The 26093-nt window shown below is 47.0% G+C and overlaps 1 protein-coding gene across 1 annotated transcript in view; it reads left to right on the top strand.

The window, feature by feature from the left end:
* Positions 1-26093, top strand: part of necab1 (N-terminal EF-hand calcium binding protein 1) — a 438822-nt gene that overhangs the window by 397100 nt on the left and 15629 nt on the right. The window contains exon 9 of the mRNA XM_085992697.1: positions 8757-8810. Within this exon, the coding sequence (XP_085848823.1) occupies positions 8757-8810 (54 nt within the window). The remainder of the gene's footprint in view (positions 1-8756; positions 8811-26093) is intronic.

The following is a 26093-nucleotide window of genomic DNA, read 5'->3' as shown; positions in this document are numbered from 1 at the left end:
TGCAAATCACGGGACTGAGCTGCCCTGCCATGCCTCTATTTACCAGACTATGGAGGTAATTTAGCAGAAATAAACTTAAAACTTAACAAGAAACACTCAACAAGTACCCAACAAAGTGCACTTCCCTCTATTTAAATAGCTATGATCTACTTAGCAGAAATATACTCAGACAGAACAAAAAAAGCTTACCACAAATACTCACCCTATACTCACCTCTCAGCTCCCTTGTACCAGCGACACCTTTGAATTCTGACGTCACTCCTTTGTTGTGTCACTTGCCGACTGTCTCCCTCGCAGGTAGCCCGCTCACTCAGACTCCCAGGCCTCTGCTCCGTGCTGCCTTTATCCCCGGCCTCCAACTCCGTTCCTCCCGCAGGTCCACTCGCTCAGGCTCAGGTCATTAAAATTATTGCTGCACTGGATCCATGTCCGCAGTACAATACTGTGGGCTGTGACATACCCTGATATGAAGATAAATCATGCTTGACTAATCTACTGGAAATTTTTGAGGATGTAACTGGTAGAATAGGTAAAGGAGAACCAGTGGATGTGGTGTATTTGGACTTTCAGAAGGCTTTCGATAAGGTCCCGCATAAGAGATTAGCGTGTAAAGTTAAAGCACATGGGATTGGGGGTAAGGTACTGTCTTGGATAGAGAACTGGTTAGCAGACAGGAAGCAAAGAGTTGGAATAAATGGGTCTTTTTCCGAGTGGCAGGCAGTGACTAATCGGGTACCGCAGGGATCGGTGCTAGGACCCCAGCTATTCACAATATATATAAATGATCTAGATGAGGGAACTAGATGTAATATCATCAAGTTTGCAGACGACACAAATCTGGGTGGGCGTGTGTGCTGTGAGGAGGATGCAGAGAAATTCCAGTATGATTTGGACAGGTTGGGTGATTGGGCATGGCAAATGCAATACAATGTGGATAAATGCGAGGTTATCCACTTCGGTGGCAAAAACAGGAAGACAGATTATTATCTGAATGGCAATAGATTGGGAAAAGGGGAAGTGCAACGAGACCTGGGTGTCCTTGTGCACCAGCCGCTGAAGGTAAGCATGCAGGTGCAGCAGGCGGTTAAGAGGGCAAATGGTATGTTGGCCTTCATAGCGAGAGGATTCGAGGACAGGAGCAAGGATGTCTTGCTGCAGTTGTACAGGGCCTTGGTGAGACCACACCTTGAGTATTGTGTGCAATTTTGGTCACCTTATCTGAGGAAGGATGTTCTTGCCATGGAGAGAGTGCAGCAAAGATTCACCAGACTGATACCTGGGATGGCAGGAATGACGTATGAGGAGAGATTGGGTCGATTAGGCTTATATTTGCTGGAGTTTAGAAGAATGAGAGGGGATCTCATTGAAACTTATAAAATTCTGACAGGACTGGACAGACTAGATGCAGGAAGGATGTTCCCGATGGCGGGGGAGTCCAGAACCAGGGGTCACAGTCTAAGGATAAGGGGTAAGCCATTTAGGACTGAGATGAGGAGGAATTTCTTCACCCAGAGAGTGGTGAACCTGTGGGATTCTCTACCACACAAGGCAGTTGAGGCCAATTCATTAAATATATTCAAGAAGGAGTTAGATATATTTCTTAAGGCTAAAGGGATCAAGGGATATGGGGAGAAGGCAGGGACAGGGTACTGAATTTGGATGATCAGCCATGATCTCATTAAATGGTAGAACAGGCTCGAGGGGCCGAATGGCCTACTCCTGCTCCTATCTTCTATGTTTCTATTTTTCTATATCTCTTGCCTCAGCCTTCTCAAAGTGTGCGTTGATGGCTTCCTGTCACCCTGTGGGAACAGGACACCCCTCCTCCTCCCCACTGCCACTACCAATGCCTCTAGAGCCACATCAGAGAACATTCTGGCCCATTCTCTTTGCTGCTGCTGAGCCATGTCTTCCAACTCCAATTCCAATAACGTTGAGGTGCTGCTACATCAAAGCACCGCCCCTTTAAGTAGTGTAGAAAGACTAGGCCAAATATTACTGGCCATTAGACTGCACCTAATATTGGCCCACCTGTTGAGCGGTAAGCCAAGCAGCAGCGTGTTCATGTAAATGAGCAGGCAGCACAAATTTTGTGTGCTGCCTGCACCTCTTTGAACGGGCGCAGGCAAATAGCGCTGGGCCATGACACCGCCCGTTTCTGGGCCATATCCAATTTCTCGACCTTTATTCCTAGAACAGTTAAAGGGAGTTACTAATCCCAGCAGAACAGTCTGCAAAATTTCCCAAGATGTATCAGTAGGTTTCTCAGAGCTGAATTAGATTGGTTTCTCCCTCAATTCATGAGGATCTTTGAGTTTATTTGCTTTCTCCAAAATACTTCAAATCAAACTGCTGATTGAATAATTAAGGTAAAGTTCACATTGAAGATACAAAAAGAGATTCCAGCTGTGATTTCGCCGACTGAGGCGGGTCTGGTGCGGCCGGGGATGATGGCAGGGTGCGACCCCACTGCTGGCTCCAGCCCGCTCTGTAGAGTGATCTTACGATGATTGGGCTTGTTAAGCCCGCCCAGTGCCTTTCCTGGCCAATTGAAGGAAGCGGGTCTGATGACGTCACTTGATGATGCGTCATCAACTGGTTTCCTTAAAGGGACCATGCGCAAATTGATTTTGACAGTTCTGCTGTCAGTGTTCTACAGCATTGAGGTGCTGCAAACACTGACAAGCACTGCACAGAGGTGCACGGCTGCACCCAGGCTCTCCCATGACTCCCTCCATATGTTTGCGGAGGAAGTCACAGCACACAGGGAGGTCCTCTTCCCTTCCCACGGGCGGAAGAGACCTCCCCAGGAGATCAATGCAGCCTGGTTGCACATTGCACAGGAGGACACAAGCCGGGATGTTGTTAGGATGACCAGGCTGCAGTAGAGCAAACCTTTCAATGATCTCAGTAGATCACGAAACGTTACTGCAAAGCCCCACTCAACCTTATCCTGCTGTGCCACTCATCACATCCCCATCACTCTGCCTTCCCTACTCTTGCACATCCTTACTCACAGCAACTTGCCTTGCACCTCCACCCATCCCTCTCTGTCTACATTATCACTTCCCCATCTCACCGGCCACCCCTCACACTCACCCTCATCCTAGTCCAATCATACCAACTAACAACACACAAGGGTAGGCACTTGGGTGTTTTAGCCAATGTTCATGTGAAGTTTCTGTTAATGTGCTGTCAAACACTGAAATCTTTATTTTCAACACTTTGTGTTCTTGGACAGATTTGTGTGCACCTTTGGCAGTGGCTAAGTGAGTTGCAATGAATGGTGAGACATAACAGTACCCCCCACAATGACAATGAGTGTGAAAGGAATGGCTTGGGCATTGTAGGGATGCTTTATGTTGTTGGTGTGGGCTGGTGCCAACCTGGCGCAACATATGGCAGCCAGGGTGTACAGCATCAAGTGAAGTAAACCTGGCCATGCTGAGGCCATTCCGGGCCTCCCGGGTAGCAATGTGGTCGGGTGCTGATGTCCTGTGCAGCACCAGCTGATTGCGGAGATGGTTGGAGTTGTGGTTGGTGTTGCTGGTGTGCCTGGTGCTGCTGGTGTTGGAGCTGATCGTGGTGGGATTCTGAGGACCAAGGAGAGATATTTTCATGGGCACTGATGCTGATGGAATAGATGGCAGGTGAGGTTGAGATGACAGAAGCGATCTGTCAATGGTGAGAGAGGTTGTTCCAATGAGGTGGCACTGGATAGAGAGTTTGCTCCAAACACTTGCAAGCTGCATAAAGCTCAATCTGTCTTCCAAATACAGTAAGCAACAGCTTCTAACCTTGGAAGGTGAACAGTTATAAAATGGGAGCTTTTGTAGACCATGCGCAGCTGTCAAGTTAAGAAATCATCCCATGCTGACACAACATCCGACCTGCTTACCTGACGTGATTCCCAAGCAGCGGGGAAGCTGTTGGTGAACTCTAAAAATCTAAAGGTGAGCTGAAAATAGTTTTTAAGTGCCTGTTAACAAGCTCTTAATAATCTAAATTGCCTCCTCCGCCGCTTGGTGTCAGGTCTGTTCAGCAATGACAGACCCGACATCTGGGAGACTAGTGTGGAGGCGGGTTAACAGTGGGTTCCCTACCTGCTGTCAAAATAAAAATTCCCAGCCGATGCACCACCAAACGCGTCTGCTGACCCCCTGAAAAATTCCCTCCTCGTCTGATAGAAACTGTTCAATTTTTACCTAAGTCAGACAACACTGGGGCCGAGAAATTCAGTTGGCGCCGCACCAGGGCTTTAGCGCCGGAAAGTTAGCGCCGGCGCTAAGTCCCCCTGCGCGCGCCAAAAATTCATTAGCGCCGCGCCCAAACGGCTGCCGGCGCTACTGAAGGGTGTTTGCGCCTGAAAATGGGCGCTACCTGCCGCATTGCGGCGCTATTCCGGCACTGCGGCGCCCGATGCGGTGCGGCAGGCTCGGGAAGTGCAGGCCTCCTCCTTCAGTTAAGGAGGAGCTGCCTGCACCCGCCCGCTGGCCGGTAAAATCTTCACAAAAATGAGCCCGGCACCTCGGGGAAGTGCCGGGCTCGCAACCCAGAAGCATCTGTTCCGCGGGGGGGGGTGGAGGAGTCCGGGGAGGGAGCTGCGGGCAGGCGGCCGGCGGGAAAGCGGCCGGCCGCCGCGCGACCTTAATGCGCCGGCGCAAACTCCTGTAAGACTCGGTTGCCAGAGTCTTAGTTGCGGCTGCCACGGGCGAGGCGGCCGCAACTCAATTTCGGCGCTGGGGCCCGTCACCACGGCAACCGGGACGCTGCGCACACCGATGATGTCATCGGTGCCGGCGCAGCGCAACCGGTCTACCGCCGATGGTAGGGCCCCAGGGAATTTCTGAACCGGCTGTATGTCCAGCGCAATGACCTCTAGCGCCGCAAAATGGGCGCAAAGCCCACTCAATTTCTAGGCCTACATTTAATAGAACCTATGGATTCTTTCGTTGACATTGAGAAAAGAACACAATGATGATTTATCAAAAAGAAATCAGTGATTTAAACTTAGCTGGAAGATGAATTTGTATTATCAGGTTCCTCCTGGAATGGGATGCTGATCAGGTGAATTGTTTGTCCTGGATGGTGTTGAGCTGCATCATCCAGGCAAATGGAGAGTATTCCAACAACTCCTGACTTGTGCCTTGTAGGGGTCAGAGAGGCTTTGGAGAGTCAGGAGGTGAGCCACTCACCACAGAATATCCAGCCTCTGACCTACTCTAGTAACCACGGCATTTAAATGGCTGGTCCAGTTGAGTTTCTGGTCGATTGTGTGCCCCAGGATATTCATGGTGAGAGATTCAGCGATTGTAACGCAATTAAATATGATGGCGAGGTGATGAAGCTCTCAATACATGGCAATGGTCATTGCTTGGAATTATTTTTGGCGAGAATATTACTTATCAGTGAAAGCGTGGATGTTCTCCAGGTACGCACTGCTTTGTTATCTGAGGAATTGCGAATGGAGCTGAACACTGTGCAATCATCAGCGAACAGCCCCATTTTTAACCTTATGATGGAGAGAAGGTCATTGATGAAGCAGCTGAAGATAGTTGGGCCTAGGGCACTGCCCTGAGAAACTCCTGCAATGATGTTCGGGGCTCAGATGATCGGCCTCCAACAACCACAATGCTCATTTTGGTACTAGGTATGACTCCAGCCAATGGAGAATTTGCCCTGATCATTTGACTTCAGTTTTACTAAGACTCTTTGGTGCTACACTCGGTCAATGCTGCTTTGATGTCAAGGACATTCACTCTTGCCTAACCTCTGGAATTCAACTCATGTCCATGCTTGGATGAAAGCTATAATGAGGTCTGGAGCCAAGCGGTCCTGACTGAACCCAGACTGAATATCGATGAGCAGGTTATTAGTAAATAAGCACGCTTGATGATTCCTTCCATCACTTTGCTGATGACCAGTAGGCTGATAGGGCAGTAATTTGTCTTGCTTTTTGTTGACAGGACATAGCTGGGCAATTTCCTACATTGTTGGACAGATACCAATGTGTTTTGACTTTACTGGAACAGCTTAGCTAGGGGCACACCTGAAGAACAGGTCTTCAGCATTACAACCGGGATGTTGTCAGGCCCGTAGCCTTTGCTGTGTCCAGTAACATTACTCAACATATTATTAGGTTGAATTTCCCTCTTTAGGTGGTAGGAAGGGATTCAAAATGGGGCAGATACCGTTTTGGATGGGCGTATTTATATGAGGCAGTAATAACATAATGATGCTATATGTCCCATTTTGCGTCGTTACAGCTTTATTTACACTAGATATTAATCACACTAAGTGCTAAGTGAAAGGCAGAAGTGGATTTAAATGGCCCATGCAAGTTTGATAAAAATATCTTTAAAACTTTGTTTCTCAGCTTTTTTTTAATCAATTTATTTTACCACTGACACTAGCTTGGCCATCTAACTGTATGAGCTCAATATTAACCCCCCCCCCCCCCCCACCTCCAGAGGAGGTCAGCAGGGGGGGATTAAACCCTAAAAAAACCATAACATGACCCAACCGGACACATATGCGCCTACCACCATTTATATGGTGGCGGGTAGTGTGCCATGCGAATGTCCTGTCTTGGAGAGGTAGGGCATCTCATTTAAATCAGTCACCTAAAGTGCAATTGGGAGCCTGATTTAAATTGAACTGCTGTCGCACGGGTTTTCCAGGCCTCGGGAAACCCAGCAGCAAAATTGATGCAGGATCTGCCAGCTCCAGAAAATAATTGCCTTTTATAGCACTCCTTGTGGGCCAGAAGGAGCAGAAGTGCTCCTCCGACCCCTCAAAGAACCCTTCGGCCTCCCTTCTGCCAATTGCTGCCTCTCTCTAATCCTGCAGCAATTGGCGACCTCCCCCTCTGCCCCAGGGCCCGATCTGCAGCGGCCCACCTCCTGATTCCTGGGAACCGTCCCCTGGCTGTGGCCTCATGCTGTTGGTTTTCCTGCCCAGCAGCCAGCCAGCTGGTCAATTTGGCTGGTTGCCGGGCAGGAAACGGAAGAAAAAAATTATGAGGTCCTGCCATTAAATTTGGCAGGAGCTCCACACCCCCGGCCTTGCTGGCTTCTTCGGACACTTTCGGCCTCCCCCGCTTTCCCTCCACCTCCCTGGAAATAGCAGGGCCTATGTATTTTGTTTGTGTCCTCCCAATTCTACAGAGCCCATATTGGGTTTCCTTGTCATGCTTTTAGAGAAAGAAGTAGAGGAACAAAAGAGGGAGGCCGGGCTGGTTAAGCACCACAGGAAGCATTTGGCACCCATCCAATAATACCCCATTCCATAATATATAGATCAAGATGTTTCTATATCCAGTTGACCCATAAGAAGTGTTTGTGGAGGCTGTACATTACAAAGGAAACCATAATGAGGTATGCTATATGCTGCAACCTGACCTTCAGCCATCTCCAGCATTGGCGCTGCATTGCCAGTGGCTGTGAAGATCACAACTACCCTGAACCTTTAGTCTATAGGGCCATTGCAGGTTACCATTGCCCTGTATAATAACATTAGTCAATCAGCTGCACCCACGTGTTTGAAGCAAATGACAGATGCATTGTTTGTTACAACAAGCCAGTTCATCCAGTTCACCATGAACAACTAGCAGCAACATGACATGGCACTGCAATTTTACAGAGTGGCAGGATTCCCCAAGGTCCACGGTATCATAGGTTGCACCAAATGGCCATTCATGCTCCTTTGATCAATCACATCAACAGAAAATTATTCCGCTCACTCAATACATAGCTTTTTTGGGACCAGCAGCACCAAAGTATGTTTAAAGACATTTTGGCCTATGTTTTCCTGACATTGTGGGTTTCAGTGAAAATCCTGGGTCTTTGCTGCAGCAGTTAAAACCTACCTGTTTGACCAAACCTTTGGTCATCTGCCCTCATGTGGCTCGGTGTCAAATATTGTTTGCTAACGCTCCTGTGAAATGCTTTGGGACATTTTACTACATTAAAGGCGCTATATAAATGCAAGTTGTTGTTGTTGTTAAAAGACTGCTGCAGCTGAAATGGCTGGACACATAGCAGGTGACTCAGAAGAGGAAGAGAGAGTGAAAGAGCTGGAGTTGCACTTGAATGTTGAAAAGCAATGACAGGATTCACAAAACTGTGAATTTCTATGGTCTGAAGGCATTCTGATGACTTGAAAGGTATCCTGCTATTGCTCAGTCACAGCATCTGATTCACAAGTCAGAGAGCATCTTTCTAAAATTAATTTCTTTCACGTCCCTCACAGCTGTTGCACACTTACAGAAAGAAGCACTTGACAAGCAGACTGTAATTTCCAGAGGAACTCTTCCTCCACATAATTCAGTCATTCTGTCATGGCACCTTACTTATTCAAGCACCAGCCCAGATACTTGGGACAGGGCCACTACTGAGACAGAGGGGATATACCTGGGTGCATCACAGAGTACCAGTCAGTAGGAGAAGCTTGGAGGGAATAATAAGGAAACAACTAACTCTCCCCAGAGGGGGCACATATGGTTGTCCATGGCTGAGAAGGCCAAGTACCAAGATCTCAGGAACCCAGATTTTAAAAGATCCCATCAGCAGGGAGCCATGCTCATGGGGAGTGTGTTGCAGGAAATTGTGGGTGTGCAGCCTGTGATTTTCTGTTCATTAATTTTAATGAGCAGCAAATCACAGATTCTGTGTTCGCAGGACAGCAGAATTAGACTTTATATTAGGCCATATCTTCTTACTAGACAATTTGTTTGTACTGTTATATCTGTTTTGCAGGACTTGAAGCTTGAACCACTGGAAGAAGAAATATTGGAGGGAAATACCAAATCTGTAAGTCAGTCTCAAATTACTTAAAAATTATTTCAGTCACGAAGAGCATAAAAATACTGTCGCCATGTTTGGAAATAAAAGGAGGGAGGAGGCAATCAGAGGTCTAGCCCACCACACAAATTCTTTTGTCATACTAGAATTTTCATATCAATTTTCCCCAGCATCAATTTGGAACATTACACTCAAGGTGACAATTGCACCATGAACTCATACAGGACACATTCAGTTAAGGGCCTGGGCTAGCAAATTCTTTCTTTCTTTAACTCACCTCCTGTTTATGCATTATTCAATAGCCCAAATACCATCACCAGCATTACCCTCTGCACTACCTCAACTATCATCCATGCCTATCTGTTGCTGTGCTGCTACCTTATTCTGCACCAAAGATAAAAGGAAAATAACATGCAACCAATTCATTTTTCTACTTTCTACGATATGTCTGTCATGTTAGTGTTTTTGCTCCTTTTCTTTCCTTTAATAAAAGTGTCTTATATGTACCATTTTAGTGCTAATCCATGACCTTTTTTCTGAGTGACTTACCAGTGAAAGCATTAAGTGTGGTGGCTGGCTATTGGGTATCAGTGGGAGCTTGGGATTGAGGTGACTGTGTGACTGGCTCCTGAGTTGTCCTGCCACATCTGCTGATGCAGTAGTTGGCTGGTCCTCCTTGCTTTCTGGCACAACTACTGTCACTTGCCTATGAGAATTGGATAGGCTGAATGTGTGTGTTCACTCCAGATATTTCCTCGCAATTAGGCACTCCCTGAGCATGTCCAATGATCTGTATGGGAGCATCAAGGTTCTACATTTGAATTCGCCCAGTGAGCTAGATAAGAAAAACTGTTTTATATAGGAGGCCAAGAATTCTATAACAGCAGTATGAGCATTCACAAGCGAAGCATATAAAAATCAAAAAAATAGCACAGATCCTGGCAAATGGGAAAGATACAAAGAACAGCAAAGGGTCACAAAACAGATAGTAAAAGCTATAAAAAGGGAGTATGAAAAGAAACATGCAAGGGATATCAAAATCAATGCAAAGAATTTTTACAATTACATTAGGAAAAAGAGGGTAGTCAGGAGCAATGTTGGCCCCTTTAAAAACGCAAAGTGGTGATATTATCAATGATAATAAGGAAATGACGGACATGTTGAATAATTACTTTGCACCAGTATTTGCAGTAGAAGAAGAGAATAGCATGCTGGAAATCCCAAGGAACCAATATTGAATCGGGGACAGGGACTCGATAAAATTAATGTAAGTAAAATAACAGCAATGAAGAAAATAATGGCACGAAAAAGTGACAAATTCACAGGACCAGATGGTTTCCATCCAAGGATTTAAAGGAAGTAAGCGAGCACATTGCAGATGCCCTAACTATAATCTTCCAAAGTTCTCTGGATTCAGGAACCGTTCTTTAAGATTGGAAAATTGAGCATGTCACTCCGCTATTTAAAAATGGTGAAAGAGGGAAACCAGGGAATTATAGACCAGTTAACCTAACATCTGTTGTTGGGAAATTGCTAGAGTCTATAATTAAGGATAGGGTGACTGAACACCTCAAAAATTTTCAGTTGATCAGACAGAACCTTGTAAAAGGTAGGTCATGCCTGACAAACCTGTTTGGATTTTTTGAAGAGGCAACTAAAGTAGTGAACAGGGGAATGTCTATGGATGCTATTTATATGGACTTCCAGAAGGCATTTGATAAAGTGATAAAGTCCCACGGAATTGAGGGCAAATTATTGACCTGGTTAGGAAATTAGATGAGCGGCAGGAGACAGAGAGTAGGGATAATGGGTAGGTACTCAAATTGGCAGGATGTGAACACTGGTGTCCTGCAGGGATCTGTGTTGGGGCCTCAACTATTCACAATATTTCTTAATGACTTAGATGATGGCATCGAAAGTCACATATCCAAAGTTGCCGATAACACAAAGATAGGCGGCATTGTAGGCAGTGTAGATGAAAGCATAAAATTACAAAGGGATATTGATAGATTAAGTGAATGGGCAAAACTGTGGCAAATGGATTTCAATGTAGGCAAATGTGAGGCCATCCACTTTGGACCTAAAAAGGATAGAATAGGGTACTCTCTAAATGGTGAAAAGCTAAAAACTGTGGTTGTACAAAGCGCCTACGAGGTCCAAGTACAGAGATTATAAAACATCATGAACAGGTACAGAAAATAATCAAAAAGGCTAATGGAATGCTGGCCTTTATATCTAGAGGACTAGAGTACAAAGGGGTAGAAGTTATGCTGCAGCTATACAAAACCCTGGTTAGGCCACACCTGGAGTACTGAGAGAGGTTCTGGGCACCACACTTTAGGAAGGATATATTGGCCTTGGAGGGAGTGCAGCGTAGGTTTACCGGAATAATATCTAGCCGTCAAGGGTTAAGTTATGAGGAGAGATTAGGGTTGTATTCCCATGAATTTAGAAGGTTAAGGGGTGATCTGATCGAAGTTTTCAAGATATTAAGGGGAATAGACAGGGTAAATAGAGATAAACTATTTCCGCTGGTTGGGGATTCTAGGACCAGGCGGCATAGTCTATAACTTAGAGCCAGACCTTTCAGGAGTGAAATTAGGAAACACTTCTACACAAATTTGGGTGTAGGAGTTTGGAACTCTCTCCCACAAATGGCAATCGATGCTAGATCAATTGATAATTTTAAATCTGAGATTTATAGCTTTTTATTATCCAAAGTTATTAAGGAATATGGGCCAAAGGCGGGTATATAGAGTTAGGTCGCAGATCAGCCATGATCTCATTGAATGGCCGTCACATAATCAGATATCTCCTGCCACAGCCTTCTGCATGTATGGGCCGATGGCTTCCTGCCAGCTTGCGGGAAGAGGACAGCCCAACTCCTCTCCACAGCCACCACCAGTGACTCCAGAGCCACATCTATGAAGCGTGTTGCTCTCTTCCTCTGCTGCCACTCAGACAACTCTTCCTAGTTAGTTTTGCTTCCAAGTGGTGCTCCAAATGGAATGAGTGAGGTGCTGTTGCATCAAAGCACCTCTCCTTTAAGTACTGGATAAAGCCTAGGCCAAACATGACCTGGAATTAGACTACACCTGTTATTGGCCCACCTATTGAGCGATAAGCCATTGAGCAGTGGTTTTAGCGCTGAGATCAGCACTATACTCATGTAAATGAGCACTGAGCACAAATTTTGCGTGCTACCTCGACCACTATGAAAAATTCAAAAATGGGTAAACGCACAAAGTGTGGTGAATAAGTCTGGTGAGCTACAAGCACAATTAGCCATGTGGCAATATGATGTTGTGGCAATAATGGAAATGTGGCTTAAAAACGGTGAGAACTATGTGGCTTAAAAACGGTGAGAACTGGCCACTTAATATCCAAGGGTACAAGGTGTTCAGACAAGATAGGGAAGGAAAAAGGGTAGATGGGGTGGCAGTGTTGATTAAGGAAGACATTGCAGTGTTGGAAAGGGAGGATGTTCTTGAGGGGATAAGGACAGAATCCATTTGGTTAGAGTTGAGGAGCAAAAGGTATATGATCACGCTATTGGGGGTATTTTATAGGCCTCCAAATAGTGAGAGGGAGGTAGAGGAGCAAATCTGCAGGGAAATCGCAGAGATATGCAAGAGCTAAAGAGGTGATATTGGGGGACTTTAATTACCCAAATATCAATTGGGATAATGCGAGGGTAAAGGGAAAGGAGGGGGAGGGATTTCTGAAATGTGTTCAGGAGAATTTCCTTGACCAGTATGTTCTTGGCCCAACTAGGAAGAAGGCATTGCTGGATCTGGTGCTGGGGAATGAGGTGGGCCAGGTCGACCACATGTCTGTGGGAGAACACGTGGGTACGAGTGATCATCGTACCACAAGATTTAGATTAGTAGTGCAGAGGAGCAAGGAACAATCTAGAGTGGAACTTCTAAACTGGAATAGGGCTAACTTCAATGGGATGCGAAATGATCTAGCCAGGGTAAAATGGAACCAAAGACTGACAGGAAAAACTGTAATGGAACAATGGGTGAACTTTAAGGAGGAGATGTTCCAAGTACAAGATAGGTACATTCCAACAAGAGCGAAGGGTAAGGGAACCAAAGCAAGGGCTTCTTGGATGACGAGGGAGATAGAGAAGATGATGAAACAAAAAAGAGGGTGTATGATAGAAACACAGAAACATAGAAGATAGGAGCAGGAGTAGGCCATTCGGCCCTTCGAGCCTGCTCCGCCATTCAATGAGGTCATGGCTGATCATCCAAATTCAGTACCCTGTCCCTGCCTTCTCCCCATATCCCTTGATCCCTTTAGCCTTAAGAAATATATCCAACTCTTTTTTGAATATATTTAATGAACTGGTCTCCACCGCCCTCTGTGGCAGAGAATTCCACAGGTTCACCACTCTCTGGGTGAAGAAATTCCTCCTCATTTCAGTCCTAAATGGCTTACCCCTTATCCTTAGACTATGACCCCTGGTTCTGGACTCCCCGGCCATCAGAAACATCCTTCCTGCATCTAGTCTGCCCAGGCCTGACAGAATTTTATAGGTTTCGATGAGATCCCCTCTCAATCTTCTAAACTCCAGTGAGTATAAGCCGAATCGACACAATCTCTCCTCATACGTCATTCCTGCCATCCCAGGTATCAGCCTGGTGAATCTTCGCTGCACTCCTTCCATGGCAAGAACGTCCTTCCTCAGGTAAGGCGACCAAAACTGCACACAATACTCAAGGTGCGGTCTCACCAAGGCCCTGTACAACTGTAGCAAGACATCCTTGTTCCTGTACTCGAACCCTCTTGCTACGAAGGCCAACATACCATTTGACTTCTTAACCACCTGCTGCACCTGCATGCATACCTTCAGCGACTGGTGCACAAGAACACCCAGGTCTCTTTGCACTTCCCCTTCTCCCAATCTATTGCCATTCAAATAATAATCTGCCTTCCTGTTTTTGCCACCAAAGTGGATAACCTCACATTTATCCACATTATAGTGCATTTGCCATGTTTCTGCCCAATCACCCAATCTGTCCAAATCGTACTGGAGTTTCACGACATCCTCATCACAGCTTACCCTCCCACCCAGCTTTGTGTCATCTGCAAATTTGGAGATATTACATCCAATTCCCTCGTCCAGATCATTAATATATATTGTGAACAGCTGGGGTCCTAGGACCGATCCTTGCGGTACCCCACTAGTCACTGCCTGCCACTTGGAAAACGACCCGTTTATTCCAACTCTTTGCTTTCTGTCCGCCAACCAGTTCTCTATCCAAGTCAATACCTTGCCCCCAATCCCATGTGCCTTAATTTTGCACGCTAATCTCTTATGTGGGACCTTATCGAAAGTCTTCTGAAAGTCCAAATACACCACATCCACTGGTTCTCCCTTATCTATTTTAGCAGTTACATCCTCAAAAAATTCCAGTAGATTAGTCAAGCATGATTTACCTTTTGTAAATCCATGTTGACTTTGTCCGATCCTGTCACTGCTTATCAAGTGCTCTGCTATTAAATCTTTTATATTAGATTCTAGCATTTTCCCCATTACCGATGTCAGGCTTACCAGTCTATAATTCCCCGCTTTTTCTCTACCACCTTTTTTGAATAGTGGGGTAACATTAGCTACCCTCCAAACCATGGGTACTGTTCCAGAGTCTATCGAGTTCTGGAAGATGACCAGCAATGCATCTACTATTTCTAGGGCCACTTCCTTAAGTACCCTGGGATGTAGATTATCAGGCCCTGGGGATTTAGCGGCCTTCAGTCCCATCAATTTTCCTAACACCATTTCCCTACAAATACTGATTTCTTTCAGTTCCACCCTTTCATCAGGCCCTATGTTCCCCGGCATCTCTGGGAGGTTATTTGTGTCCTCCTTTGTGAAGACAGAACCAAAGTATGAATTTAGTTGGTCTGCCATTTCTTTGTTTCCCATTATAAATTCCCCTGATTCTGACTGTAAGGGACCTACGCTTGACTTCACCAATCTTTTTCTCTTCACATATCTATAAAAGCTTTTACAGTCAGTTTTTATGTTCCCTGATAGCTTACTCTCATATTCTATTTTCCCTTTCTTAATTAATCCCTTTGTCCTCCTTTGTTGAATCCTAAACTGCTCCCAATCCTCAGGATTATTGCTTTTTCTGGCCAATTTATATGTCATCTCCTTGGATCTTATGCTATCCCTAATTTCCCTTGTTAGCCACGGTTGAGTCACCTTTTTTGTTTTATTTTTATGCCAAACTGGGATGAACAAATTCTGTAGCTCATCCATTCGGTCTTTGAATGTTTGCCATTGCCTATCCACCGTCAACCCTTTGAGTGCCATTCCCCAATCAATCCTACCCAACTCGCTCCTCAGACCATCGTAGTTTCCTTTATTTAAATTGAGGACCCTAGTCTCTGAGTCAACTACTTCATTCTCCATCTTAATGAAGAATTTGATCATATTATGATCGCTCAGACCCAAGGGGCCTCGTACAACAAGATTGCTAATTAATCCTTTCTCGTTACATAATACCCAGTCTAAGATGGCCTGATCTCTGGTTGGTTCCTCGACATATTGGTCCAGGAAACCGTCCCGTATACACTCCAGGAATTCCTCCTCCACAGTGTTGTTACTAATTTGGTTGGCCCAATCTATATGTAGATTAAAGTCACCCATGATGACTGCTGTGCCCTTATTGCACGCTTCTTTAATTTCCCTTTTAATGCCATCCCCAACCTCCGCCTTACTGTTGGGAGGTCTATATACCACTCCCACTAATGTTTTTTTCCTCTTAGTATTTCTCAATTCTACCCATACAGATTCCACATCATCAGAGCTAATATCCTTCATTACAATTGTATTAATCCCTTCTTTAACCAGTAATGCTACCCCACTTCCCTTTCCTTTTTGCCTATCTTTCCTGAATATCGAATACCCCTGGATGTTGAGTTCCCAGTCTTGGCCATCCTTGAGCCACGGTTCCGTAATCCCATCCAAATCATATTCGTTTACCTCTACTTGCGCAGCCAATTCGTCCACCTTATTACAAATGCTCCTCGCATTAAGACACAAAGCCTTCAGGCTTGTTTTTTTAACGCTCTTAGACCTATTAGCATTATTATTTACTGTGGCCACGTTTGATTTAAACCGTTGATTTCTTTGACTGCCACTTTTGTTTTTCTCCTTCCTATCTTTTGCTTTTATCCCTGTTTCCCTTTCCTCTGCCTCCCTGCTCAGGTTCCCAACCCCCTGCCATTTTAGTTTAAACCCCCCCCGAACAGTGCTAGCAAACCTCCCCGCAAGGATATTTGTCCCGCTCTGGTTCAGGTGCAACCCGTCCGACTTGTACAAGTCCCACCTTCCCCAGAAGCAGGCCCAGTGATCCAGGAAACTAAAGCCCTCCCTCCTGCACCAACTCTTTAGCCACGCATTCATCTGCTCTATCCTCCTACTCCTATACTCACTAGCACGTGGCACCGGGAGTAATCCAGAGATTACAACCTTTGAGGTCCTGCTCTTTAATCTGCTACCTAGCTCCCTAAATTATTGCTGCAGGACCTCATCCCTCTTCCTACCCATGTCATTGGTCCCAATGTGAACCACGACCTCTGACTGTTCACCCTCCCCTTCAGAATGCCCTGCAGCCGTTCAGTGACATCCTTGACCCTGGCACCAGGGAGGCAACAAACCATCCTGGAGTCACGTCTATGGCCACAGGAACGCCTATCTGTTCCCCTTACGATAGAATCCCCTACCACTATTGATCTCCCACTCTTTTTCCTCCCTTCCTGAGCAGCAGAAGCACCCCTGGTGCCGGGAAGTTGGCTGCTGCTGCCTTCATAAGAACATAAGAACATAAGAAATAGGAGCAGGAGTAGGCCTATCGGCCCCTCGAGCCTGCTCCGCCATTCAATAAGATCATGGCTGATCTGATCCTAACCGCCAATCCACTATCACAGAACCATCTCCTGAATCTAACCGAATTAGACACACGAAATAGGAGCAGGATCAGGCTACACGGCCCCTGGGCCCGCTCCGCTACCCACAGGGCCATGTCCGATCCGAACCTAGACTCATGTCCAAATTCCTGCCCGCTCCCCGTAACCCTTAATTCCCTTTACTTCTAGGAAACTGTCTATTTCTGTTTTAAATTTATGTAATGATGTAGCTTCTACAGCTTTTTGGGGCAGCATATTCCATGGACCTACCACCCTCTGAGTGAAGTAGTTCCTCCTCATCTCAGTTTTGAAAGAGCAGCCCCTTATTCTAAGACTATGCCCCCTAGTTCTAGTTTCACCCATCATCGGGAACATCTTCCCCGCATCCACCCGATCCGACCCCTTCACAATCTTATATGTTTCAATAAGATCGCCTCTCATTCTTCTGAACTCCAATGAGTAGAGTCCCAATCTACTCAACCTCTCCTCATATGTCCATCCCGTCATCCCCAGGATTAACCAAGTGAACCTTCTTTGTACTGACTCGAGAGCAAGTATGTCCTTTCTTAAGTATGGACACCAAAACTGTACGCAGTATTCCAGGTGTGGCCTCACCAATACCTTGTACAACTGAAGCAATACCTCCCTATTTTTATATTCTATCCCCCTAGCAATGAAAGCCAACATTCCATTGGCCTTCTTAATCACTTGCTGCACCTGCATACTAACCTTTTGAATTTCGTGCACCAGGACCCCCAGATCCCTTTGTACTTCAGTACTTTCCAGTTTCTTGCCATTAAGATAATAACTTGCTCTACGATTTTTCCTGCCAAAGTGCATAACCTCACACTTTCCAGTATTGTATTCCATCTGCCAAATCTCTGCCCACTTACTTAGCCTGTCGATGTCCCCTTGCAGGTTTTTTATGTCCTCCTCACTCACTACTTTCCCTCCCATCTTAGTATCATCTGCAAACTTTGATATGTTACACTCGGTCCCCTCCTCCAAATCGTTAATATAGATTGTAAAGAGTTGGGGACCCAGCACTGACCCCTGCGGAACACCACTAGTTACTGATTGCCAGTCTGAGAATGAACCATTTATCCCAACTCTCTGCCTTCTGTTAGATAGCCAATCCTCTATCCATGCCAGAATATTACCCCCAATCCCGTGATTTTTTATCTTAAGCAATAATCTTTTGTGTGGCACCTTGTCAAATGCCTTTTGGAAGTCTAAATACTTCCTCTGGTAAGTCATCCCCCTCAACAGTGTCCAAATCGGTATACCTGTTTGAGAGGGGGATGGCCACAGGGGTCCCCTGCACTACCTGCCTGCCTCTACTGCTCTGCCTGATGGTCACCCATTTCCCTTCTGCCTGTGCAGCCCTTACCTGCGGTGTGACCACCTCATCAAACGTGTTATCCACGACCCTCTCAGCATCGTGAATGCTCCAAAGCCCATCCATCCGCAGCTCCAGCGCCGCAATGTGGTCTGGTAGTAGCCACAGCTGGATGCATTTCTGGCACACGTGGTCATCAGGGACACCGGCAGTGTCCCTGACTTCCCACATAGAGCAAGAGGAGCATAACACGGGGCTGGGTTCTCCTGGCATGACTTACCCTTTAATTAATTTTAATTAATTCACTATCACCAATTAAAGATAAGCTCTAAGGCACTTGTATGGTTTACCAACAGTCCCCGCTACATAAGAAAGACCTTAGCAACTATAAACCACAGAGTTAAAGTTTAAAAAAAAGAGAAATACTCACCAACCAATCACTTACCTGCTCCCTGGTGATGTCACACTCTGATTACTTTTTACCTCTCTCCCCGCTGCTGAGTTGGTAAGCCTCACCTCGCTCCCTGGTCCGAACTGGTCGGGCCTCGGTGCTCGCGCCGGTTTTTATACTGGGCTCCGCCTCACCTCGCTCCCTGGTCCGAACTGGTCGGGCCTCGGTGCTCGCGCCGGTTTTTATACCGGGCTCTGCCTCACCTCGCTCCCTGGTCTGAACTGGTCGGGCCTCGGTGCTCGCGCCGGTTTTTATACCAGGCTCCGCCTCACCTCGCTCCCTGGTCCGAACTGGTCGGGCCTCGGTGCTCGCGCCGGTTTTTATACTGGGCTCCGCCTCACCTCGCTCCCTGGTCTGAACTGGTCGGGCCTCGGTGCTCGCGCCGGTTTTTATACCGGGCTCCGCCTCACCTCACTCCCTGGTCTGAACAGGTGAATTTTTCAAGGGGGAAACAGACCAAATACAACAAGTTGAGAGGGGAAGTGAAGTTGAAAATAAGATTGGCAAAGAGAGAATATGAGAGTAGAATAGCGGTTAACATAAAAGGGAACCCAAAAATCTTCTACCGGCATTTAAATAGTAAGAGGCGGGGTGAGGCCTATTAGGGACAAAGAAGGTGATATATGCCTAGAAGTGCAGGGCAAGGCTAGAATACTCAATGAGTACTTTGTATTGGTGTTTACTAAGGAGATGGATGCCGACAAAGAAGCGATGGAAAGGGTGAAAATTGATAGACAGGATCTACTAGAAAGGCTGGGTATGCTTAGAGTGGATAAGTTGCCTGGTCCAGATGGCTTGCATCCCAGGTTGCTAAGGGAATTGGGGGAGCAGATAGCGGAAGGGCTTTCTATAATTTTCCAATCTTCCCTAGATGCGGGGGAGGTGCCTGGGGATTGGAAAGTGGCTATTGTGATACCATTGTTCAAGAAAGGGTGTAAGGATAATCCTAGTAACTACAGGCCGGTCAGTTTAACATCAGTGGTGGGTAAAGTTTTAGAAACAATAATGAAGGAAAAAATTAACGGGCACCTGGAAAGGTTTAAGTTAATTAAGGAGAGCCAACATGGATTTGTAAGAGACAGATCGTGTTTGACTTATCTAATTGAATTTTTTGATGAAGTAACAGGGAGGATTGATGAATGGAATGCAATGGATGTTGTATACATGGATTTTAGGAAGGTGTTTGACAAAGTACCACATAGAAGGCTGGTTAACAAAATTGAGGCTCATGGAATAGGTGGGTCAGTGGCAGCTTGGATAAGGAATTGGCTTAAGGACAGAAAACAGTGAGTTGTGGTAAATGGCTGTTTTTCAGACTGGAGGATGGTAGACAGTGTTGTTCCCCAAGGGTCAGTGCTGGGGCCACTGCTTATTTTGATATATAAAAATGACCTGGATATTGGAATACAGAGTAGAATTTCTAAATTTGCTGATGACACCAAACTTGGGGGTGTGGCAAACAGTGAGGATGATACCAATCGACTGCAACAGGACATAGAAAGGCTAGAAGAATGGGCAGACAAGTGGCAAATGTAATTTTATTTTTATTCGCTTATGGGATCTGGGCATTGCTGGCAAGGCCAGCGTTTATTGCCCATCCCTAGTTGCCCTTGAGAAGGTGGTGGTGAGCTGCCTTCTTGAACTGCTGCAGTCCGTGTGGTGAAGGTACTCCCACAATGTTGTTAGGGAGGGAGTTCCAGGGTTTTGACCCCGCGACGATGAAGGATTGGCGATATACTTCTAAGTCATGATTGTGTGTGACTTGGAGGGGAACTTGGAGGTGGTGGTGTTCCCATATGCCTGCTGCCCTTGTCCTTCTAGGTGGAAGAAATCACGGGTTTGGGAGGTGCTGCAGAAGAAGCCTTGGTGAGTTGCTGCAGTGCATCTTGTAGATGGTACACACTGCAGCCACGGTACGCCGGTGGTGGAGTGAGTGAATGTTTAAGGTAGCGGATGGGGTGCCAATCGAACGGGCTGCTTTATCCTGGATGGAGTCGAGCTTCTTGAGTGTTGTTGGAGCTGCACTCATCCAGGCAAGTGGAGAATATTCCATCACACTCCTTACTTGTGCCTTGTAGATGGCGGAACGGCTTTGGGGAGTCAGGTGGTGAGACACTCACCGCAGAAAACCTAGCCTCTGACCTGCTCGTGTTGCCACAGTATTTATGTGGGTGGTCCAGTTAAGTTTCTGGTCAATGGTGACCCCCATGATGTTGATGGTGGGGGATTCGGCAATGGTAATGCTGTTGAATGTCAAGTGGAGGTGGTTAGACTCTCGTTTGTTGGAGATAGTCATTGACTGGCACCTGTGGCGCGAATGTTACCTGCCACTTATCAGCCCAAGCCTGAATGTCGTCCAGGTCTTGTCGCATGCGGGCATGGACTGCTTCATTATTTGAGGAGTTCTGAATGGCACTGAACACTGTGCAGTCATCAGCGAACATCCCCATTTCTGACCTTATGTTGGAGGGAAGATCATTGATGAAACAGCTGAAGATGGTTGGGCCTAGGACACTGCCATGAGGAACTCCTGCAGTGATGTCCTGGGGCTGTGATGATGGACCTTCAATCACCATACCATCTTCCTTTGTGCTAGGTATGAATCCAGCCAGTGGAGCGTTTTCCCCCTGATTCCCATTGACTTCAGTTTTACTAGGGCTCCTTGATGCCAGACTCAGTCAAATGCTGCCTTGATGTCAAGGGCAGTCACTCCCACCTCACCTCTGGAATTCAGCTCCTTTGTCCATGTTTGGATCAAGGCTGTAATGAGGTCGGGAGCCGAGTGTTCTTGGCGGAACCCAAACTGGGCATCTGTGAGCAGGTTATTGGTGAGTAAGTGCCGCTTGATAGCACTGTCGATGACACCTTCCATCACTTTGCTGATGATTGAGTGTAGACTGATGGGGCGGTAATTGGCCAGGTTGGATTTGTCCTGCGTTTTGTGGACAGGACATACCTGGGCAGTTTTCCCACATTGTCGGATAGATGCCAGTGTTGTAGCTGTACTGGAACAGCTTGTCTAGAGGCACAGCTAGTTCTGGAGCACAATTCTTCAGCACAGTAGCCTGGATGTTGTCAGGTCTCATAGCCTTTGCTGTATCCAGTGCGCTCAGCCGTTTTTTGATATCACGTGGAGTAAATAGAATTGGCTGAAGACTGGCTTCTGTGATGGTGGTGACCTCGGGAATAGGCCTAAAAGGATCATCCACTCGGCCCTTCTGGCTGAAGATGTTTGCAAACGCTTCAGCCTTGTCTTTTGCACTCACGTGCTGGGCTCCACCATCATTGAGGATGGGGATATTCATGGAGCCTCCTCCTCCCGTTAGTTGTTTAATGGTCCACCACCATTCACGACTGCAGAGCTTTGATCTCATCCGTTGATTGTGGGATTGCTTAGCCTTGTCTATAGCATGCTGTTTCCACTTTTTAGCATGTATTGCAGCTTACCCAGGTTGGCACCTCATTTTTAGGTATGCCTGGTGCTGCTCCTGGCATGCTCTTCTACACTCCTTATTGAACCAGGGTTGGTGGTAATGGTAGAGTGAGGGATATGCCAGGCCATGAGGTTACAGATTGTGGAATACAGTTCTGTTGCTGCTGATGGCCCACAGCGCCTCATGGATGCCCAGTTTTGAGCTGCTAGATCTGTTCTGAATCTATCCCACATTGGTAGTGCCACGATGGAGGGTGTCCTCAGTGTGAAGACGGGACTTCGTCTCCACAATGACTGTGCGGTGGTCACTACTACCAATACTGTCATGGACAGATACATCTGCGACAAGTAGATTGGTGAGGATGAGGTCAAGTAGGTTTTTCCTTCATGTTGGTTCTCTCACTACCTGTCACAGGCCCAGACTGGCAACTATGTCCTTCAGGACTCGGCCAGTAGTGGTGCTACCCAGCCACTCTTGGTGATGGACGTTGAAGTCCCCAGAGTACATTCTGTGCCCTTGCTACTCTCAGTACTTCTTCCAAGTGGTTTTCAACATGGAGGAGTACTGATTCTTCAGCTGTGGGAGGGCAGTAGTTTTCCTTGCCCATGCTTGACCTGAAGCCATGAAACTTCATGGGGTCCGGAGTCCATGATGAGGACTCCCAGGGCCACTCCTTCCTGACTGTATACCACTGGGCTGGGTGTGGCATTGCCGTGTCCATAGCCGCTGCCAAGTGCTCCATCTGGTTTTATTCTTATTATGTTTCGTAGCGGTTAGTTACAACTGAGTGACTCTCTAGGCCATTTCAGAGGGCTGTGGGTCTGGAGTCACATATAGGCCAGAGCAGGTAAGGACAGCAGAATTCCTTCCTTCCCTAAAGGACATTAGTGAACCAGATGGGTTTTTATGACGATCCGATAGTTTCATGGTTACCATTACTAATACTAGCTTTTTATTCCAGATTTATTTAATTAACTGAATTTAAATTCCCCAGCTGTCGTGGTGGGATTTGAACTCACGTCTCATGGATCATTAATCCAGGCCTTGTGGATTACTAGCCCAATGACATTACCACTATGCTACCGTTCTCTTTAATACAGAGAAGTGTGAGGTGATGCATTTAGGCAGAAGGAACAGGGAGAAGCAACTTACACTTAATGGCACAATTTTAAAGAGTGTGCAGGGACAGAGGGACCTGGGAGTTAATGTGCATAGGTCCCTGAAAGTGGCAGGACATATTGGGCTGGATTTTCCAAGCCCTGAGGAGGCGGGCATGGAGGCGGGACAGCCAGTAAAATCAGAGGAATTGGGGGCAGATGGCAAACCCGCCCCCATCCCGCCTCTATGCCCATTTGCCAGGAGGCGGGAAAATGTGCAGCTTCGGTCCCGTCTCCTGGGAAAGGCATTTAATCCTTTTAACTGCCTGTTAACAGGTAGTTATCAGGCAGAAAAAAGGATTAGTGCCATTTTACCTTCACAGGTGAAGGCTTCCCGACTTCGGAGAACCCCGTCGGGTTGGAGGAGACGTGGAGGGCGTCTGCGGTGGTCGGAGGCACCTGGAAGTAAGGTGTAGAGGTGAATGATGGGTGCAAGTGTGGAGTGGTAAGTATGCAAGGTGAGTGATAAGTTTAAAAAAGTGTTCACTTACCTTGTTTTCCCTCCATAGCCTTTAGCCGCGCTGGATGGGGAGAGTGGACATCCTCCTTGTCAATTTCCGGTAATGGCTGATGGACCGTCCGATCCATCAGTCATTTGAAATTTACAAATTTGTAATGTTTGATGAGTCCTCACCTCAAAGACTCATCAAACTAAAGAGAATGTCAGTATTTGACAGCTTCACAGAGCTGTCAAACGCTGTCATTTCTTCTTTCAAGAAGTCTTGACAGATAGCACGTCTGTCAGTGACTTCTTCCCTAATTGGCCTGCTGAGCCCGCAGGGCGGGCTTAACAAGCTCAATCAGGGGAAAATCCTTCTGAATGGTCAGGCGAGGATGGAGGCGGGACATTGACATGACAAGCAGCAGTCCCGCCTCCAACTCGCCTCCATTCACAAAATCCAGCCCATTGAGAGAGTGGTTAGCAAAGCATATGGGAGGTATTGAGTACAAAAGCAGAGAAGTTATGCTGAACCTTTATAAAGTGCTGGTTAGGCTACAACTGGAGTATTGTGTCCAGTTCTGATCACCACACTTTAGGAAGGATTTGAAGGCCCTTGAGAGGGTGCAGAGGAGATTTACCAGAATGGTTCCAGGGATGGGGGATCTTAGCTACAAGGCCTGGTTGGAGAAGCTGGATTTGGTTTCATTAGAGCAAGGGAGGTTGCGGGGTGATTTGAAAGAGGTGTACAAGATTATGACGGGTTTGAATAGGCTAGACGGGGAAAGGCTGTTCCCACTCGTTGATGGTACAAGGACTAGAGGACACAGATTTAAGGTTTTGGGCAAGAGATACAGGGGGGATGTGAGGGAAAACTTTTTCATGCAGCGAGTGGTGAGGACCTGGAACTCGCTGCCGACGGAAGTGGTGGAAGCAGAGACACTCGGGGAGAAATTCGGTGTCGCCCTGTTTGGGGCGCAATTATCGGGCGGGCGCAAAGCTTAGCGCCTGGTGCTAATTATCGCCTCTGACTGCAAACTTGGCCTCTATCGCCCCTGGAGGTGATTTGAGCACTAAATCAGGCGCTACCCACCTCTCAAGGCGCCAACGCCAAGGAGCGAGGTGCTACCTCAGAGCGCTGGCGAAGCTCATGTGATGTCAGTTAGCAATGGAACACAGACAGACTGGCGCTGGCCAGTTCTTAAAGGGGAGGGTCGATCTTGCTCTCCAGCCACACCCTGCTCATTGCAGCCTTGACTCTTGGCCTGGAGAGACCAGTACATCAATTGTGCTGGAAAAACAATGAAGAGGCCCAGGGAAAGAGCTCAGAGTGCAGCCCCCATAGACTCCTCTAAATCGATGCAATGAAGGTCAAATCAAAATGAACCTGCAAAGTGCTGCTCAGTACACAAAACTCCTTCACACAGCGTTGAATGTCTCCAGAAGTCTGTCTCTCTCTCTTAGAATGCGTGGTGCAAAAATGTCGCCGACAATAAAAGGCAGGAAGCATCCACCTTTAAATAGCGCTCCCCCAGTCCCTTCCCGACTGCAAAACGTTCCCCTCTACCTGTCGTTGCTAGCGGCAGGTGGAAAGACAGGGGGCGCCACTCAATATGCGGTCCAGGGCGCTACCGGAACGTTGCACGTTTGACTGACGTCATGATCTGCGGGTGCAGGAGATCGTGGCAGTAGTGTTTAATGCCGCCGCAAAATGTCTGGTCAATTTCGTGAGCGGCGCAAACATCCCCGCACCCGGGCACTAGTTGCTTTGCGTCCCGTTAGGGAGGCACTAATCAACCGAATTTTTCCCCCTCAATGTTTTCAATGGGAGACTGGATAGGCACTTGAGGGAAATAAACTTGCAGGGCTACAGGGATAGAGCGGGGGAATGGGACTGACTGGATTGCTCTACAGAGAGCTGGCATGAACTAGATGGGCCAAATTGCCTCCTACTGTGCCATTATGACTCTATAGGTTAAATTTTGCCATTGGGGGCGGGTTGGGGCGTATCAGGTGAAGTGGGAAAAAAGTGCGATTTTGCCCTAATTGGGCACTTGATTTTCAGCGTGTGGAAACCCCTGGCCCAATGAGACTTTTCATACAGAAAGTCACCTCCGACGATGTCATCAATGCTGCTGGATTTAAGGCCTGCAAGCAGCCTTACTTCTTCTGGAGACTTTAAACTTTATGCTCATTGTTGTGATTGCTTCATTCAGCAACAATGTGCAGCAGTAGGCCAAAGTGTGCTCCAAGGTTCAATGAAGCCTCCCTCCAAGCTCTGGTGGAGGGAGCAAGATCAAATAAGGAGGTGCTCTTCCCTTCCTCAGGTTGGAAAAAGCCTACCCAGCAGACTAAAGCTGTGTGGATGCAAGTGGCCCAGTAGGTCAACTCAATCTCTATGTGCCGCAGAACCTGGCTGCAGTGTAGGAAGAGGTTTCATGACCTTCTCTGCACAGGAAAAGTGAGTATAACTTTCCCATCACCCTCAATCTGATCCCCATCGCCTCTCCTCACCAGCACTCTGCTTTGCCAACCTCTTCCTCCAC

Source organism: Somniosus microcephalus, chromosome 7 (genome assembly GCF_052327205.1).
Source record: "Somniosus microcephalus isolate GS21.2 chromosome 7, FLI_Smic_1.0, whole genome shotgun sequence".
Classification (NCBI taxonomy): Eukaryota; Metazoa; Chordata; class Chondrichthyes; order Squaliformes; family Somniosidae; genus Somniosus; species Somniosus microcephalus.
This window is presented reverse-complemented; position numbering and strand designations above follow the sequence as displayed.